The 19986-nt window shown below is 37.0% G+C and overlaps 1 protein-coding gene across 2 annotated transcripts; it reads left to right on the forward strand.

Moving 5' to 3' along the window:
* The first annotated feature begins 1880 nt into the window (after positions 1–1880).
* Positions 1881–19945, forward strand: LOC137407315 (transcriptional coactivator YAP1-like). Of its 2 annotated transcripts, XM_068093933.1 has the most exons (6): positions 1881–2476; positions 7057–7268; positions 7609–7821; positions 8686–9024; positions 13217–13347; positions 19094–19945. In XM_068093933.1, exons 1-6 carry the CDS (start codon positions 2013–2015, stop codon positions 19160–19162), a joined length of 1428 nt encoding a protein of 475 aa, XP_067950034.1. In that variant the 5' UTR covers positions 1881–2012; the 3' UTR covers positions 19163–19945. The 2 variants fall into 2 exon arrangements, with proteins under 2 accessions (XP_067950034.1, XP_067950035.1); XM_068093934.1 differs by lacking the exon at positions 13217–13347.
* The last annotated feature ends 41 nt before the right edge of the window (positions 19946–19986 follow it).

The raw sequence follows: 19986 nt of genomic DNA on the forward strand, positions 1-19986 counted from the left end.
TAGTTTAAAATTAAAAATGAATTATTAATAATTATCCATTTATTAATAGATTTAAATTAAATAATTATTAACAATATCAATCTATAGGCCTATATATAAATTTCCATGTTTGTGTGTATGTGTGTGTTTCGGTTTGTCCAGCTTTAGCTATTAAAATTTTGGAATGAATTATTTGTTTCATGCTGGATTTGACCTCAGGAACCTTCCATTCACTAGGCAAATATCTTATCGATTCTTTGGGCGATATATTTTGCTATGTGGGTAAAAAACACATACCGTTCTGCATACGGACCAACATTTATTTTATGCTTGCTCTCACGGCTCCCATTAGTAACTTTAGCAATAGGTTACTAGCTTACTCAAATTAGCCATTGGCAATGTTCTAGGCTAATGGCAAGTGGCAGGCAACTACATTACCTGTCACTGTTTATAAGCTAATTTTTAATACCCATGCAATGCTGGGCATTCCGATATTCCATATATAAATTTGGCCAAATCCTTCAAAAGCTGAGATATTATTGCTATTATTATTGTTATTCACAACATTTATTATTGCTACAAAATAATATGTGCTGTGAATTATTTTATTCCTGGGATTTGTGTATCTGTAAATAAAAATGGTTTATTGGATTGAAGTTCTACTTACAGTAAATAGGAGTTAAATATAAAATGTTTAATAATATAATTGCTATTTAAAGCAGTATAAAAATTATAATATAATGACTTGGTATGCTCATTAAATACAATTACAATTTAATAATCATAATATTTTTGAATTTGTGTTTCAAAATGTATATTTTTTCATCAATTAATGAATTAGTTTATCAATTTATATAAAAGTGTCAACCGCAGCAAGGCGCAAGCAATTCAGTAGATATGAAATTTACATAAACTAACTTATGAATAATGTAAATATATTCGTGGTTGGGCGGGTAGTACATTTATAAATAACTATAACAAACAGCTCAGGAGTAGTTGTCATCACTTGGATTGTTCCATTCAAGCTTCAATACCTTAAATTGTATTGAATGTGCAACACAACTGTTATTTGGCTCTAAGAAGGAGTTGCCCCATCTATGCAAACGTCATTAAGAAGAGAAAGTCAAAAAATGTTTAATTGAAACATGACAAGTCAGCATTGACGGGTACTGGCAAGGAATGTTTTTTGAAGTATTGGCTCCCAAGCCTGACTATAAGGCAGTTTGAGGCACTGGTTTGATACTGGTAATGACAGAGTAAAGGTAAGGGATACGACAATTAGAAAGAATGAAACTTTAAATTATGTACAATGAATTCTTGAAGTTTGAATTACGTACATGATTACAAATGGAAGAGTAGCCTGAACATTCTTCTAGAAAGAAGGAGTGAGAGAGGGAGAAACGTTTTAACAAGGAAAGACAACTTTTGAGTTTGTAAGGCATAGGATCACTGTAGGAATGAAGCTTTGAATCATATACATTGATTATTGAAGTTTAAAACATTTTATTGCAAATGAAGCAGCAGCCTGAACATTCTTCTAGAAAGAGGGAGTTAGAGAGAGGGGAGAATAGGGAGACGTTTTAACAAGAAAAGACAACTTTCGAGTTTATAAAACGTAGGATCGGTGGTCGGAGAATCACTCCTTCGTATTTCTTTACCCTGGTTTATGACACTGATGCCCATTGATAAGTTTGCGAGGCTGCACGGTTTTGCTTCGTAAATTAAAACAAACAAATTTTTTTATGAATACAGAAATATAAAATGTAATTTTTTGTTTAAATTTATACTAGTACATAAACTAAATATATAAACGTAATGAAACTTTTGGTTATCGTTTATTAATTAGAAACCATTTTGTTCGCGTATTTATATATGCGCTTTGCCCGAAGAAGCAACAAGTTCTAGTTATAAGTTGGTCAGGTAAGAACGATTAGACCGTCAGTGGATGTTGCATTTTCGTAGATTTTTTGTTAAGAACAACGTAAAGAAGACAACATCACTAGATCAAAAAGAAGAGCCTCCTAGCTAGCATCATGTCGTCGGGCGAAATGATAACCCAGCAGACTGGGCCAAACCAAGTGGTACATACTCGGCAAGACTCCACTCAAGAACTAGATAATCTTTTCAAATCTGTGCTACAAAATCCAGAAGCAGCACAGTCTAGCTGGCACAACCGCAAGATGCCAGAATCTTTCTATAAACCTACCACACATCACACTAGAGTTGGATCACACAGTCGAGATAATAGCATAGACGGTTCTCAGCCGAACGAGCAACAAATTGCTGGGCCACCAGTATTTCATTCTAAACAAAAATCATGCCCTGCTGAAATGATGAGCCAAGGAAATTCTCCTGCTCGAAGAGTTAATACACCTTTTCATTCGAAAACTGGCAGTTTGGAAATCATGCTCGATGAGAGATCGAACCTAGAGCATATCCCTTTGCCTGCGGGCTGGGAGGCTGCTTTCACAGCGGATGGAAGGCGCTACTACATAGAGTGAGTAATATATTTTATATTGTAAACTCGTTTTTTATGGTAATGTTTTTGGTGGCTTATTTGATTTGAAGTTGTGCACATGATTTGTGACCTTGATGCTGCACGTTTGCTCAAGTGTCAGATAAGAGAAAAAAACTGGATTGGGTTTTCCATTAATCAGAGAATATGCCAATGATGTCCCATTTCCGACAAGTAAAACGTTTTATACATCCTTCCTTCTTGTGGGTGTTCTCACTCAGTCAGTTTAGTGAGTTATTATTCTTATTAACCAGTCATAACTTAGAGGTATAATGGGAAAGGATTAAACTGGCACAAAACACTTTCAGACAACCATGTAAAGGGCATTTGGGTGGTGTTTTATAACATGTCCTTGGTTCACATGGACCTAATTCTTGCCATTAAAGTTTTGTGTCCTCATCTACATATGATTCAGACAGTGTCAATACTTTAAAGATAACTTATGTAGATATTGGATTGCCCTATACTGCTGCAAGTTTCTATATTAAGTCGATTGCATCACTCCCTTATATTTCACATCGTTTCCAGTACTACTGGCAAATTTGTTATAACCTCTTCTTCAGGGTCATAAGAAGCTTATACATTTATTGACACAGAACTTTATGATAATTGTTTATCATTATATGTTTCCTTAAATTGTTTTTGCAATATTCGTAACCAATCATTGTAAGCTTTTCAGTGTTCAATACTGATGTATGTTTCCACAATATTGCAATGTTTTTTAAAACAGTCATATTTGCTCTGTTGATGAATTGATATTTTCCCCATTTATGTTTATGGCATATGGCCGGCCACAAGAGTGTTATTCTTTGGTTACCCTGAACCGCATTGTAAATGGCAACATTTCTGGTGAGCTATAAATACATAGAATTGACACTGTGTAATCAAAATTTTGAACGACCTACTTTTCCCACTTTAATTACTTTCTAAAATAATATATTCCTTTGTATTGTTCTACCTCAAGCTAAAATTCTGATGAAACAGCTTATTTTGAGGAACTGATGTGTTTTCCTGACCTTATGTTCCCTTGACCTTGGGTTTCTATGACCTCGTGTTTCCACTACTGAGATTTTGCATTTCAAGGAACACTTTTCTGTAAATATGCTATGTTTTTGGAGTCATACATAGAGAAGTACACAAACAATAACCATAACTTGCTAGCCTATGGTGGCTCAAGATATTGCTCACCCTAATGTGGACATTAGTTGAGCTTGGTTCCCATATCGATTGCGAGACTCCGGCGGTAACTTGCTCAGCAAAACGTTTGCGACGTTAGGCTCGACGGCATATGTTCACATATAAGATGCATCTCTAAACATAATCGCGTGATCAAATAAAATTTTTGCTCGCCATGCCATTTCTATAATGGTGACCTTCACCCGTACAGTGCATTTCGGGAAGGTTTTGCCTGCGGCCTTTTGCGAAATTTGAACAGCGCTAAACTATTGCGATGCCGCCAGCAACTACCGGCGGTACCCGGCGCGTAGGTTCCTATTTCACCGCTAATAGCCTGCGGTCTGTCGCCGGTGCTTTGAGACGTATATGGGAACCAGGCTTTAGTCTTATATGTAACATCACTAGGTCTTAAGTTTCCACGCGACAAAATTATGTCACAAATGTAATTCGTTGATACTCATGCATCAGTCAGCGCAGCAATGATCACTCCCTTGATGTACTGCCGGTTCTTCGATGCACCATCATATCAGAGAGCCTTGTTAATCGGTGTATCATTGCTTTGCTCTCATTGTAGTATTTTGACAAACTTTTGCCGACTAGTGTTGCTAATGTGTGGTAAATATTAAAATGATGTACATTTATCTCGTAAATATTAAACTTCCCCTATTATGCACAATACTAGACACTCAAAATTTTGTCAAATCTTGACTATTATGCTTACTGGTTAGAATTGGAATTTTTAATTTTGTTGTTCGTGATGATATACATCACCAGTTGGGCAACATAAATGGCCTCATAAAAGTCTGGTGATTGAACCTGAAGTAATGATACGAAAGCAGTAAGGTTCCAGGTTAACCTTTCACATCACCTTTCACATTTCTAATCGTTTGCTATGCATCCATTCTCCATACCATCTTTCTAATTTATGATAAAACGTATTATCATTCATTTTGCGCTTCCTGTTGGTATTGTGTTGCAACATGCTGGAAAGGTGTTTTTACATAGAAATTTCTGATGATATTGAATGTTCTGAACATTCTGCCAAATATGTCAAGCTCACATATACTAATTAATTTATAAGTTAGGTTTGTGCTTTGAGTCGGCATTCTTAGGGCTACTACCACTTCTGCTCCAGTCTCATGAAAGCGGTTCAATTTGCAATATTTTTCCAACTAATCATTTCCGTGCTTATCTGTCTTAGATGGACAGTGAACTTGATGTGTGTTGACATAAGTTTTTAGCTGTTGGGGTGCTGCTTAGCAGATGCTATCTAAAGTTTTGTAGACAGTGTTGCCTCACTTTGTTTACTGGAGAGCCAAAGTTTATCTAAAGCCTAGTTAGTGGATTATATAAAGCCGGCGTGGTATCACCTACCTGTATTAGTCAACCAACGATGTGATGTCTATATGTGTATTTGGTTATATGGGTAGCCTTTGCTTCACTAGTGCTACATTGCAGGAAACCGGTTTAACCCAAAGTAGATACTCTTGGCAAGCATGCCTTGTGACGTGTCATGATGAAATGGACATTGTAAACAATAAACAACTAGCTGATTAGACTTTTCCTACATCCATCTCATTTGGACTATCCCTTTTGGTATAGGCTTACTCATGGTGAAGTGTGTTGCTTATACATGCAACGTGAAAAATTACAAGCAATGAAATTATGTGTCCATTTCAAAATACAATGGACATGAAAGTTTAAATATCCAATGTTTTTTTTACGTCATTAAGTCGTTTGCAAATGCCCTCATTCACGAAAAAGCCGCCATATTTGTAGAAAACGATCATTTTTTCTTTTATTTAATAGTACTTTTTGGCGTTGTTTTGATACTATAATAAAAAAATTGCAAACAAAAGCATTGTTTTCAAAAATTCATTGCAAAAGCTTCGTGTTTTTAATGGTCAAATTGTCTATAAAGATGGCCGACAACGATAAAATGGCGTCACGAAAAAACGAAGGATTGTTAGCTAGTAGGCTCATCTTGCTCTGCTCACGTTTCTGTTACTTTGCTGTTTATCACCTTTCGGTCTACTTCTGTTACAACCATTTAGTTACTATCGGTTTGTGCTACCTATTTCAGTTGTCGACTTTATGCATTATGAGTTTTTCTACTAAGCATTCTTGTCATGAGCAAACTATTACGATATTTCCCATGTCCTATCTTCTGGATCTCATAAATTATTGCATGTTTTTTACTGCCCGGTCTCTTGGCTACCTTATCAGTACACTCAGACAATTGAAAACACTTAAACTCTCGTACTCGGTTTCTTGATATTTTGCGACAACTGGGTGGATCATTGTTCGTATGCCTTGATTTGCCCGACTATCACCAAGTGATTGCGATAATACGAGACAAAGTTTCTCATTATACTCCGGGAACAAGAATATGAGCTTACGAATATGATATGATACATATTAACCGAACTAGTTTAGCATCGTATGGGCGTATCAGATGATCCTATATGTCAAATAGAAATAAAACTACGTGCGCTTTTTGTATGGCGGCGCTGTATTTGGAGGAGGGAGCAATAGGATATGCTTATATTTTATGAGATAACAATCATTCATCTAAATGAAGCCAAGCTGAATCAAAGCCAGTCTCAGCATTTATTGGCCCTAGCAGTCTGTCTAGCACTAACTTAATTTCCGTTTAATTCTAATCTAATTGTTGTTGAAACAATGGCTAGTACTAAGTCAACAAGGGCCGTAGAAGAATAGTGCTGGACTAGTAGAGGCAAAGAGCCATGTGTCCATGAGACCCAGCTCTTTGTTGTCTCAGATTCTGTCATGTTGCTCTCTTGTGTAGAATGTGCTTATCGGAATTATTGTTGTGAAAATGTTGCAAAGAAAAGCCCTTGTAGCTGCTCTCCAGGTTTAAGGATATTTAATTTACTCATTTCCTTGCTGAATATCTAGAGACGCCTAAATACATGAATGTTAACAGTTTTTTGATATGCTGTATTCTCTTGAAAACTGTATTTACTCATAGAATTGTCTATTCAACAGCCCGTCATAAAGACTGAGGTTCATAATAGTCATTTCTTTTTAAAGCCAATTACTCATGTAATAAATATAGCCATGCAGCAAAACTGATATATAATAATTGCATATCAATTAGTATTTATTGGAATCTTATAGCTGACTGCTTCAAATCATATCCATTCTGACTTGATTATAATCCAAAATGTTTTATTACTTAGTCGCTGTAGTCAGTTGTACCTCCCAAAGCAGCTTGTGAATCAGACATGAATCCATGGCCACAGCGTGTGTACAATCGGCAGCCAATAGTGTTCCTTTCAGTAGTTTAAAACTGGTATGTTGCTAGCGAACACAACTGGACAATTGGCCTTCTACTCACAACCTCACAACGTTAATATTTTTAGTCACAACACCAAGACAACTGCTTGGATAGATCCAAGGAAGCAATATCTGAACGCGATACGAACACCATCTCATCCTCAACTCCCACCGACCATAGCCGACATGCTCAACTCCCCACTACCTCAAGGTTGGGATAAGGCTGTTGGCTCTAACAATGAAGTCTATTTTATTGACCACGAAAATAAGAAGACATCTTGGTATGACCCAAGATTACGTAAGTGTTTGTTGTTTTTCTCGTGAACCCAGTAAGTTATGGATTTTATGGGCGAATACGCTTAACTCAAAGACCATTGTTTCCCTCAGCCGCTCTTTGGCATTGTGTTCTCCGACTAATTGTCTTTTGTATTGTGCAAGTAATTTCTTTGCATTCACCTCGAGAGTCTATAGTGACTTCGTTGGGTTCACGGGACAAGTTAATGGCACTTGTATACATTCAGTGCAGACTGCTCGCTTTAGTAGTTGGTATAGCTTCACAGTTAGTATGCAATGCAATCTGGCTCATGGCTGCCAACTCTTTGCGAATTACTCTTTATTGGCCATTGACTCTGTTTCAGCTTCACACTTTCAACTGCCCGGAGGCAAACTAAGACCCGGTGTCAATCCAGGACAGTTTGTCCAGCAACGGGACATTCAGAATCCAATGATGTCCCAAGGCAGCCCTGGAGTACCTTCAGGAATGGCTCCTAGTCTCCCCCTTTCTCCCATGGGCTCTCACCAAAGGATGCCCTCCAATGAAGCCCTTGCAGGCCCCGCCATCGTTCACCAACGTACGTTACAGCTGGTGTTTGCGCCACCCGCCGATGTGGTTTACTTACATTTTGGGGTTGCCATTATCCATTTAGTATATGATTGTTTATATGCTGCAAAAGCTCTTGCTCAACATGTCAATGCGTCTTCTTGACACCTTCAGTTCTATATTGATAGCAAAAAAGATACCAACCCTATGGCATAGACAGTATTTTTACGAAGCAGGGAGAATAGTCGTGTTTCCAAACATTACGCTACAAGATAGTAACTTGCATTGGAATATTTGGTGCTAACATACTCTGTGGCTAGCTATTCACAGTGCCATAATTTCTACCTCGGTAAAAACCTACCTTGAATGTTTTTACGATATAACCCTGCAGTAACAAATAAAATAGCTCAATGCAAACTGACACATCTCAACTATTATATGAACTGTCTGCAAATAGGGTGTGGCTTGATAGCTCAGTAGCTTTGGACTGCGCTTTTTGGGCCAACAAATACAGACGAGAGTTCAGTCAGATATGGTCACAGTTAGTTTGTGAGGTCAACAGATTATAAACGAAAGACTAGGGGACTACTAGGTATAAAGAGTAAGCAATTCCAAAAAAGCTTTCAAGTTTAATATTCACAAGTATATTTGTAAACATTTTGTTAAGTAATAATGTTGCGTAGTGCGATGATCCGCTATCACAACAAATTTTTTAAAAGCTATGTTATTATTTAGTGATGTGTTTTAGCAAATTTAATTCTGTTATAAAAGAACAGGAATTTGGGACTGCCACAATCATTCTAATCAGTTCCAACGTATGTAAAACATGTGCCTTGTAGATGTTTAATATATGTTTGATATCGCGATGTTTGATATCCTTATCTCTATTGCCTAGGAATGTCCTCTGGGGGCAGTGGAGACCTCTCCAACCCACGAATGTCTCCAGCAGATCTTCGTCAGATGCATCTTCAGGAGGAGCTCATGCGACAGAATATCCTGCGCCAACAGGGTATGTCACCTGAGGGGATGGATATGCAGACTGGTCAACTTTCTCCAGGTGATCCCTTCATAGGCAGCAACGGCGCGACCTTCCCAACCGCTGGCAGCGAAAGTGGATCTGGTAACCTGCATAGTAAGCAGGGTTCCGGTGATTCGGGCCTCGGTGGGATGAGCAGCAACTTCAGCCTGGTGCGTGCTTCAGGGGAAGAGTACATGGATGAGTCAATGGAAGATGGTAAGTAGCTGCCATTGCTCACCTCGCAGCCTCTAGTTGCCTTGTGGGTAATAGTCTCCGCTCTCACGGGTATTGGGATTGCTCTTTGTCCTTGTAATGCGATGTAATGCTGCCCGCAATAACTCCCCAAGTCTTACTAACCGTAGACCTCGTCTTTAGAATATCTGCTGTATTCGGCAGATAGCTCCTGTACTTCAACATACACTGTAGACAACAACAGTACAACAACTGTAGACAGCATACAACTGGCTGGAAGAGATTTACGGACCTCTACTATAACCTTGGTTTATATATCACAAGACATATACACGTGTTAAGGTCTGATACATTGGCTGAGAAGCTGCTAACTTCGTAATAATTTTAAAGTAACTCGCAACCATTGATTCGTCTATGTAGTTCACAAGTCAATCTTGCCTTATACCAGCTAGCCGATTTTACAGCTGTGTGTGGGATCCACAGCTCAGCTTTTTGTATAGAAACATCATATGGAGATAATGTCAGATATATGGGCTGCCAGAAACCTCTCCTCTCCTCAACGGTAGCATATTCTCATAGCAAAAAATAGAGTACAATGCTGTTCATTAATCTCTCATCAAGGCGGTTACTAATGCTTATCTTTAGAATACATACATTTTCTGCCTTGGTTAGCTTACTAATTTGTCAAGCAACAATCTATATGGCCTATGCATTCCCATTCGTCCAGTTCATGATGACTTCTGATGTCTACTATAAGTACATATATAAGTTTCCATGTCTCAGGCACTATATGTTCTGTGGTAACATAGATTTTGCTACTGTCATCTCAGTAAATATTGTCTCCAGCCAAGTTGTTTACAAGGAAATGGCTTTTTTTCAACCAGCCAATAGCAAACAGTTACAGTGATAGCATTAATTTAACCTACCAGTAACAGTGGAAAAATACACTCGGAAATGGTAAAAAATCAAATTATGAATCACAGGAAAGATGCACAAGCTATCTGAAATTTTACTTCTAGTAAAATTATCAGTGCCATTATTGATAGTCTATGTCCTTGCAGACACGCTATAAAAGTTTTGCATACTGCGCCCCGAATCGAAATGCTCCATTATATTACAAACTATACGTAAAAAGGGTTTTTCAAGAAGAAAAAACTATGTTGCGTTGTACATCAAGGGCACTTGACATTTCATGTGAACATTGTTACCTCACCTTCAGGACCCTAACAGTAACAAATTAAAGTCCAATTATATGACAATACAAAGCAGATAGCCTTCATCACTCTATGTTTAATCCCAATGTCAGCTGCAGTACTTGATTATATGAGGCCGACAGTGCTAAATCTTTAACAGATTTGCTGTTGAAACGATTATTAGATGAGGCGGAGGCCGATGTCCAAACGATTTTGGATGTCACAGTGAATAGCTAACTCACATTGATTTTCGCATCCGATGATTGACCGAAAGCTTTTACGATTTCAGAGAAATGATTATTAAAGTCATTTTAGAAGTTATAAACATAGCACAACTCAAAGAGAGAAAGGCATATCATTGTTATATCGTCATATGCGGTGTGTTCAGATTTGTGGATTTAATACACCCTTTGAGGTCCATACTATATACAGAACAGAATGTGTGCATTATGTTTGCAGTCAAAGTGCAGTTAAACGTTTACTGTGTAGTTTGTGAAAATTAGTTAGTAATGGTGACTTTTCAATAAAATAATGGTGCAACTTATGTTCTGGAAGCAAGCGGACTAAAGGCAGATCCTGACATACAGGAACTCTATTATGTTGCGACATTACTGTCTGGCCGAACTCGATGCAATGCGTGAACAACATAACAAATCTAATATCCTCAAGTATGTTTGATTTATGAAAACATTTTGGATTTGTTACCTGGAGTAGACCTTCATTTCACATATATATGCATCAAGATCAATCATTTCAATACGCTATTGGGTCTGTGATAGGCGCAAAGTCAAATGTATCCGAGGCAATCAGGTAGTCGTGCTCCACTCGCTCAAATTCTTCGACACAAACTACCTCTTATAGTGCCTTATATGCCTCTTTTAGTTGTTTGTAACTTTTACATGTCGGATTGTTAAGTACTGGCATCGATAGCTGGTTTGCTATATAGGCATGATTTACGATTACACTAGCCTAGCTGACACATGGTAATATATGCCTCATTATGATAAGTTTTTTTAACATTATGTGGTTTGACGACTAGAATACACGTGTTGATATGTGCCTTCAAATCGATTTAGGTCTTATGATCAAAATTGTCTCATTTTTCTAGTTAACAACTATTTGAAGAGCAATATGTTGTCGTAGAGTCAAACATGAGCTTTTCGATGAATTTTCAATTTTTACTGATGCAGGGTGCAATGGAGATATAGCCAAAACCATAAGAATTCTATAAAACTGTAAATTTCGTTGTTTTAAAGGTGATATACTTGATAGATTAGTTTATGGTTCAGTGAGTGAATTTTATGGGAACTCGAGAATGAAGATGTACGTTTATTCACGATGCTTGAGAATAGCATAACCATTGTTTATTTCTGATATAGTAGTTAGTTGTAGGTATATTATCGCAATGACGATTGTATATGTACTAATAGTAATGACCAAATTATTACGTTTTTGCCTGAAATATTTTTGCTGCTCCATAACAGAGCCGAATTTTGTCCATGACAATGACTCAAACAATAAAATATAACATCTTTATTCACGATTTCTTTTAAATTGATATTCTATAATAAAGTTTATAGCATAATAAATGAGAATGTTGCATGTTACAGATACTTAGAAAAAATCTTAAATATTGTCATTATACGCTTATGTATTCTGTGCTCGGGTATAGAACGAAATATATTTAGGTTAAAGTACTATTTCTATATAATACTTTTATGTTAGTCGAACACAGCGGTGATCTATTCATCACTAGAGACAATTTGCGGCTGAGATCGGCTGATTACGGTATAATCTTGATCAAAAGCTCAATAGCTAAGAACTATATTATGAGCACGAAAATTGTCTATAGTTACTGGGAGGTTGACAACTAATTTGGGACCAAGCTGCAAAGTGTTAATCACAGCGTTCGGGGAGTTACTCTGTTTACCCAGTTTGATAACGTGTGAGTGATATTACATATATTAACTCTTTAGTTTTTAGGCTCATCTCGTTTCACCCTCCGTAATATCACTGGCAATTAAATTTCATCAGTAAGCTTTGCAGTGACCTTCACAAAAACTGCACAATACACAAGAAGCATTATAGCATAGTTTTCTTAAAGAATTTGGCTTGATATCTACAAAAATCTTATTACTAGTTCGCGAGCTCTGTGATTTAAGATGTAGATCATCAGTCATGTTTGCTACTTTGCAATTAGTTCAGTTCTGCCAAAGCAAATGATGTGTGACATCAATTCAATGTGTGACATCGATTCAATCTATGTGTGACAAATAGGCTTCAGGTTTCCTAGTTCAGGTAAAATGAAGCTCAAAGTACAGACAATCTTAAAACTTCTCCAGAGAAGAGAATGTATGCATCGTCTCCTTAACTGGATATTTTTCCACGGCGTAGCTGTGTACGTCTCTTGTGAAGATAATTTGGTTTCTTCTCTCTACTCATGAACAAAATTTCATTGGCGTGTGTGTGCAGGCAGTTTCCACAGAACTTATCTTAGATGGCATAAAATTGGATGGACAATGCCTAATTTGAAAATCTCACTGAGCTGGCATAGATAATGACCGTGCTACTGTGTGACAGCCAAATCTCTGGAGCGTGTATAGCATGAGTCGATCAATTGCTAGAACATAGGAGGATATGGCTCATAGCCTCGTATAGCAAGAAAAAGGTTGCTGATCTCCAGTTACAACCAGTGATGAGCTCTGGATACTGTCTAAGCTGGATTTGGCTAATAAGGTTGAGCATGGATGAATGGCCTCTACGAAGTATTAACAATGACTTGATCTCGTTTGGATGGATGCGTAGGCTAGGCTTAATGACCAACGAAACAAGTGCAAAATAATTGATTTGGGGAAGGGTCGGGCCAGAGCCGGAGTTATCCTCTTCACTCAAGCAATCTAGTTGCAGCTTGCCCCCATAAATAGGTTAAAATATCACAGAAGCTACTACGGTTCGTGAGAATAAAATATTGGGCGCATTAGCTGGATTTATTGCTAAACTCGGGCTGTTCTCGTGTGTTTCAGGAGAGAAAAGGCAACGCGCGCACGGCGTGCCATGTGGCCACGCCCAGCTGAATCACATGAATAACAATAACAACAATATGGAGTTATCAGACACGCCCACTACGGCAGACGAAATATTACCCAGCATTTCGGTATGCTTGCATCCACTAAATCAATTCTTGTCTCAACACTTTTCTTCTAGGTTAGATGTAGTACTGTACTCCGAACTTTTGAAGTGGTAAATGGTGTGGGCGTGGTTCTGGTCTTACACTGTTTCCCATTGCATCCTGTTAGACTAATGCTTCCGCTATATCTCTGTTTCATACACTTGCGTGCATACCTCGCTCTGATGCTAGTTTCCGCTAAGCTAATGGTTCTATGCTGGTGCCTCCTTCCCAGATGTTTTTCTTTCCAACTCTTTTTCCTGTCATGCTCTTTAGTTTACATATTTTAGCAGAATGTTTAGTATTAATTCATTTTTTATATCTAGTCTTTGAAGTCTTGACTCATTCGCAATCGACTAACTTTCATGTAATCTACCTCAAATACCAGTCATTTCTCAGAAAAATGCTATAGTTTGATTTACTACTAAAATAAACTGAATTGAGATGTGTTACTCATTGAATTTTCAAAATAACCAGTCAAGTCTCCTCTTTCAAATGGCATAAAATTCAGATGGGGACTTCATATTACTCACATGTAGACATGGGTCTCAAAGAAGGTAATTTAAAAAAATTTCTGATTTTAAAAACCTTTACTTGCTCTAACAAAGTCAGAATTTCACAATAAAAATGTTAAAAATATAATTAGTTTGGCTAAAATTATTGTTCAGCTACATACAATACACAGTTATAAATAATATTTTTATAAATAACAGTTACTCATGAACGTAAAAATCATGAAACTCAAATTTTGATCTTTTTCTCACGAATATCATCCTTCAAACCAAAACGTAGCAAATCTACATGCCAATATTACTCAAATAAACTGTCATAAACATGTTTCAAATTAATAAAAATATGTTCAATAACTCTGTTCTTGACTTTTCAGAATTCATAGACAGCTCTAAGAGTCAATATGATTCTATCGAAAGTGAAACTTTAGTCCGACTACGGCTAACTGCCTAAAAAGTGAATTGTTATTCGAGCATAACAATTCAAATTGGCAAAATGAAAAGTTAATAAAAACTTTGAAACATTAAAAATAAGGTTTTAATTTGATTTATGCAGTCTTTCACCGTCTTACCACTTCTGAATCTGCATATTTACATCTGGAGTTTAAAAAAAATTTATCGCAAACGATAAAATTTGCAGTCACCTTGATGATTTCTGGTTTAGGTAGACATCGATATGGGTTTAGTATTTTGGTTATAACTTTTGCCAGAGATATCATTGAGGCATATGTGTAAGTTTTTCTGATTGGCGAGAAATTTCTCTCCCTAAAGCCTGGTTCCCATATACGTCGCGAAGCACCGGCGACAGCACGCAGGCTATTAGCGATGAAATGCCGCCGAGGACCGCCGGTAGTCGCCGGCGGCATCGCAATAGTTTCGCACTGCTCAAATTTCGCAAAAGACCGCAGGCAAAACCTTCCCGAAATGCACTGTACGGGTAAAGGTCACCATTATAGGAACGGCATGGCGAGCGAACATTTTATTTGATTATTTCGCAAGCGTTTTGCTGCGCGTGTTACCGCCGGAGCCACGCAATCGATATGGGAACCAGGCTTTACTAATCAAAAATTTTCTTCTATAACTTAGAAATAACTGTACAAGAAATGGGTAAATTTCCAAGGCGAGGTAGCCTAGCCACGATATAAATTGCGAGTTAACTCGCGATGATTTCGAATGAGTTAATGAAATTATCATTATTTACTTTCAAGCCAAATTTAAATCACCAATATTTGTCTTATTTTGTAGTCATTTGTTTTACTAATTTAGATTATTGTGTTAAGCTACTCCTGTCGTGGTTTTTGAATGGATCTATAAGATGTACAAACCATACTGTGGCGCTTTTGCTAGATTTTAATAATTTGCAAAGTTTTAACCTAACATTATGTCAAAAAAGCTTGTTATGCTATATAAACAAAGAACAGGTAAATATTAAGATTTCACCTGTGGTCTGGAGACACTCGATTTTGTAACTTTTTAAAAGCTTTCCGAAGCTTGTATTACCTATTGCACAGGGCCAGTAGTAAAAATGTCTAAGTGACTATTTGACTCAAAGGAATGTAAGACAAAGTTTGTGTTGGCATACAGGGGCTATCAAATAATACAAAATTAATACTTCATTGAAATCTGGCAAAATCGTTTCTCATTCCTACTTGAAAATTTGTGGCAGTAGAAATATTTTTCACAATAAACAATTGCAACAAAGCGTTAATAACTCAATCCTACGTCCCGTGTCGCGATATTTGTCATGGTTATCATATCAACTAGTCATTTTTGGATGAAGTTGCTGGCTTGCTGGCGTTATGAATGCTGCAGGGCAGATCATACCAAAGTTTACGTAGCGATACTTATTAAAGTACCTTTAACATTTTTTTTGTAATAGAGCCGTAGCTAACATAACAGTTATCTTAGCAAAATGCCATAAATAGTCTTAGAGGTTCTTAAAAAAAGATTACAAATGTGAGACGTAACGGACAGGTGCTTGTGGACTAATAATAAGAATTTAATGCCCTAGAACCATTGTTGAAGAGTTATCCTATCATGTGTCTGCAAAATTATCTCTGAAAAATATATGTAATGATTTGATACTATATTTGACCATTCATTAATAACAGTAAGGCAGCTTTTCTGCTGACAAGCTGTTGTTTTGCCCGCTCTTTCCAAACTGTTTTTACAATCTCCACTGAATAATTATTAGGTATGGCGCAGAAAGTTGATCAATGGCTTCACTCGCTTTGGCTTGTTCAATTTTGTGAATTTTATGTTTTAGCTTTTGACAATGTACGAGTAAAGGGTGTCTGTATAGTTTCAGTCGAGCGAAGATTTACTAGTATACTGGGAATCATTGCTTCTGTAATACGACCTTTTTAATTGTCTACATAAATCTATACAATGTCTGAATCTGTCTGCGGTAAAGGTGCAGGCTTGGTGGTCACCAGACTACCCATTGGCAATTAGTGCAAAGCCACAAACCTGGTAATTTTGGTTTATATAGAGTAAGCTAGGCCTGGTCAGGTGATTAGTGTACTGGCCGCCTCAATCTGCAAAGCCAGTTAGTAACATTGTAGCATCGTTTGATTAGAGAGCACGACCATTATGACTAGTCGGGGATACTAGTCTTTCTCTGTTCCTTGAGTGCGCGTGACATCAATCATGTGAGCGATGAGCACAATTTAGCATCGTGTTTCTTTACGCTATGGTGAGCACTCAGCCGTTGAGTGAGGATCCTCAATGACCAGGCTATCTGGCTCAGATCCAATAATGAAACATCCATAGCTTATAGTCGCTTTGCTTGTCTGTTACTAATGCTGATGACAAAATCTTTTTTGTACAGATCGTAAAATCTTGATTGCGCTACAAGTTTCTCATTTCTTTTTAAAGCTTTCCAACTTGTGCATGATTATGTGGGATTTCTCATTTGATAGTCTAGTTTATTGGAAATAAGAGTCACGCTTTTGCTGCGATACTTGCTTTCTGTTTTTGTCAGCATTTCCTTTCCCTACAGGCTATGTATCTTTTTGGCTATTCAGTTTGCTTTGTGTTATACTACTAGCACAGTCCTTGTTTTTTCATTATTGAAGATTTGCTTTTCAAATTGTTAAATTCGCATATCGCAATCTCGGGTACTGGCTAACTAGTTGCAGTCTAGTCATGGTTGGGCCAACTCATGCTCTAATTTTCAATCTCTTGGCATGGTACAGTTCTCTATTTCCCCACTTACCGCGGATTCATCTGACAGCAGTTTAAAAAAAACTTACAATTTTAAATTCATTTCTTACAGATAACCTTGCACAATGATTTTTAGTAAATTTTATCAAAAAGTATCATTATTTTTTTATCATTTGCGATTGCTTTTGATGTTTGAGATGATCTGATTGCCTAGATGTTTCAAGGTTAAAGTCGATAAAGCTAGGTTGCGCTTAAAATCTTAAGATCAAGCGAAAGTGCGATTATGATGTCTATAATTGCAAAGAGACCGACAGAATAGAGACGCATAACTTTTGAACTGGAACATGGTAACCGATATCAACTATCGCAACAATAGCGACTAGTGACATCATTTTGTACGTATCTTTCTTCTGAAAATTATTAACCACGATCAAGTTTCATCGATTTTAATCTTGAAACATCCTGGCAGTCTGATCACCTCAAACATTAAAAACAATCGCAAATGATAGAAAAATACCGATAATTTCTGAGGAAATCTACAAAAATTTTGTCCAAGTTCAACTTTAATGGGTTTTGTTCTTGTGTTCGGATTTCTTTTTCCAAAATACCTCCAAGCAGACATCCTGTTTTCAAGTTTATCGAAGCAGTTGACACCTTTAGGAAATTCCGTTTGAGAAGTAGACTACTTGTTAGCTAGACTATAGACTGTTTCTTGTGTATTTGCCGCACTACCATGCTCTTTATTTCAAGTCTCTCTACTGTCGTAATAGTTGTACTCTATCATCAATAAAATAAACTGATGCAATGCAGCCTCAAAGTTCCCAAAAGACTACTTTATTTCAGACATTTACAAAAACTATCCAAAATAGTAGGCGTGAGAAAATCCAGCATTTTAGTCACATAAATATTTAGAGGTGAGAACAAATTTTTACAATTTTCTTTGTTCAGAAGCTTCTCAATCTTCGTATCGCATCTAAATTACTTTTAAATACTTTTTGCTTTATCCTTTGTCTGATGATTTGTTCCAAAACTGCCAGCGAGACATTCAACAGTTTTACTTTTACAGTAGTTCATGAGTTTATAGCGAAAAATTCAATAATCGAGTTGAGTTTCCGAATGGGTCAAAAATAGCATATGCTAGATTTTCTTTTTGCGTGAGGTTTAGATATGTTTAATTGATCGTAATAAAAACTCATTGACTTCAAGTTTTTTTGTTATCAAAAATGTTGCATAAGCAATATTATGTGATGTGCAATTATCACAACAAAGAGCACTCGATCAGAATTCACAACACACTAATAAAAGAAATGTGATCATATAAGACTCTCTTGCATTTGAGCAGCTCATACCATAAAACCTCTATTTGAATGCCATGGCACTCTATTTTTCAGCACTTCCAGCGCTTTATTAGAGGTGACGCTCAAATAAAGGTCACCTCTAGTAAAGCGTTCACACTTTATTAGAGGCGACCTAATAGCGAGTGATCACACTTTCCTCTTGATCACTCGCTATTATGGGTTCGTAAAGATTATAAATGTCCAATATTGGCGTTCAAATCAAAGAGGCATTCAGTTAAAAGGGTGAAGCTCTATTTTTCAACTCATCTCTCTTACTGGTGCTCAAATAAGGGTAGTGCTCAAATAAAAGTGGCTTTTAATTAAGGCGGCTTTTAAATACAGGTTTTACAATAGTTTTCAAAGCTGCTGATCATGTATAGATTCTATGAGCTGTTCAGACACAAAAAGTCGAAGTGAAGTGGTACAAAAATTTTTTCACAGGAAGCTTGTGGAATCAGAATTATCTCCCTATAGCGGGTACACATTAGCTTTGATTATGTTCTATTACATCGTTTTGTTGTAGTCTACTCAGATTTACGTACATAGATAGTATGATACATAATCTTGTGCTGTGCATGCTATTACGGCATGGTGTATACAGAGACCAGGCGTTATATCGTATGGGAGTGCCTTCATTTCAGTTTCGGACTTAATGTTAATTAAGATTGAGCTACAAGTGCTCCACAGCTGATTTAGCTCACACCTTTATGTGATTTTTTGTAGACGGACCTCAATCCAGATTTACTAAATGAAGTACTCAATTCTCGCATAGATGATCTAACCTGGCTCTGATGGAACTCTTCAACCTTTTTCGGTTTGCTTGTGAGGAAAGGAGTCAGCCCTGCAATCTGTTCCATATCTTGGTGCTTGTGGACTAGTGCGCTGCTCATAACTAACTTAGCCCGCCTACCCAGAGGCCCTCATATTCACTATATCAAGCTCAGTACCTGCTACAAAGATGTCTTTTAACAACCTTATCAAATGGTGCGTAAGCCAAGCAGTCTCTGATTGGCTGGTTTGATGCTTTGCTGATCTCTAACATTTTTTATATCATTTTTATAATATAATACGCAAATAGAGTGTTTAAGGCTATACACCTACCTATGCTTGAGCTACATAAATCTTACTAATATATTTGCTAGGCCATTTCTTATTGGTTATTATATTCGTATTGCGGGAGTTATCTATACACGCTATTGTGCATGCAACTCCACAATGACCTAGTATATCGCTACTGCCTAACCCCCAAGCATTAGGATTTTATTTGATTTACTCTAGTATATATATATAGGCCTATATATAGGACTTGTTTTAGCTGGTGAATGGTGATGGCTGTAGACCATCTCAAACATGCTGCAAAATCTATATCATGTTTACTTGCTGCATAAAATCAAACATTTTATATATTTTACCAAAAGTGTGCATTGATTTTGCTTGAGATCTTGGACTCGCTTATTGGATGGATTATATTTCAGGTTACGTATATAGATATATCTATTTATGCTGCGGCAATAACGCAATTGGCTGTTATAAAGTATTCTTTATTCACACAATAAATATGTACATAAATATTCAGTAGCAGTTTTTTCGATGAAATACCTATCAGGGGTTGTTAT

This window comes from Watersipora subatra, chromosome 10 (assembly GCF_963576615.1).
Source record: "Watersipora subatra chromosome 10, tzWatSuba1.1, whole genome shotgun sequence".
Classification (NCBI taxonomy): domain Eukaryota; kingdom Metazoa; phylum Bryozoa; class Gymnolaemata; order Cheilostomatida; family Watersiporidae; genus Watersipora; species Watersipora subatra.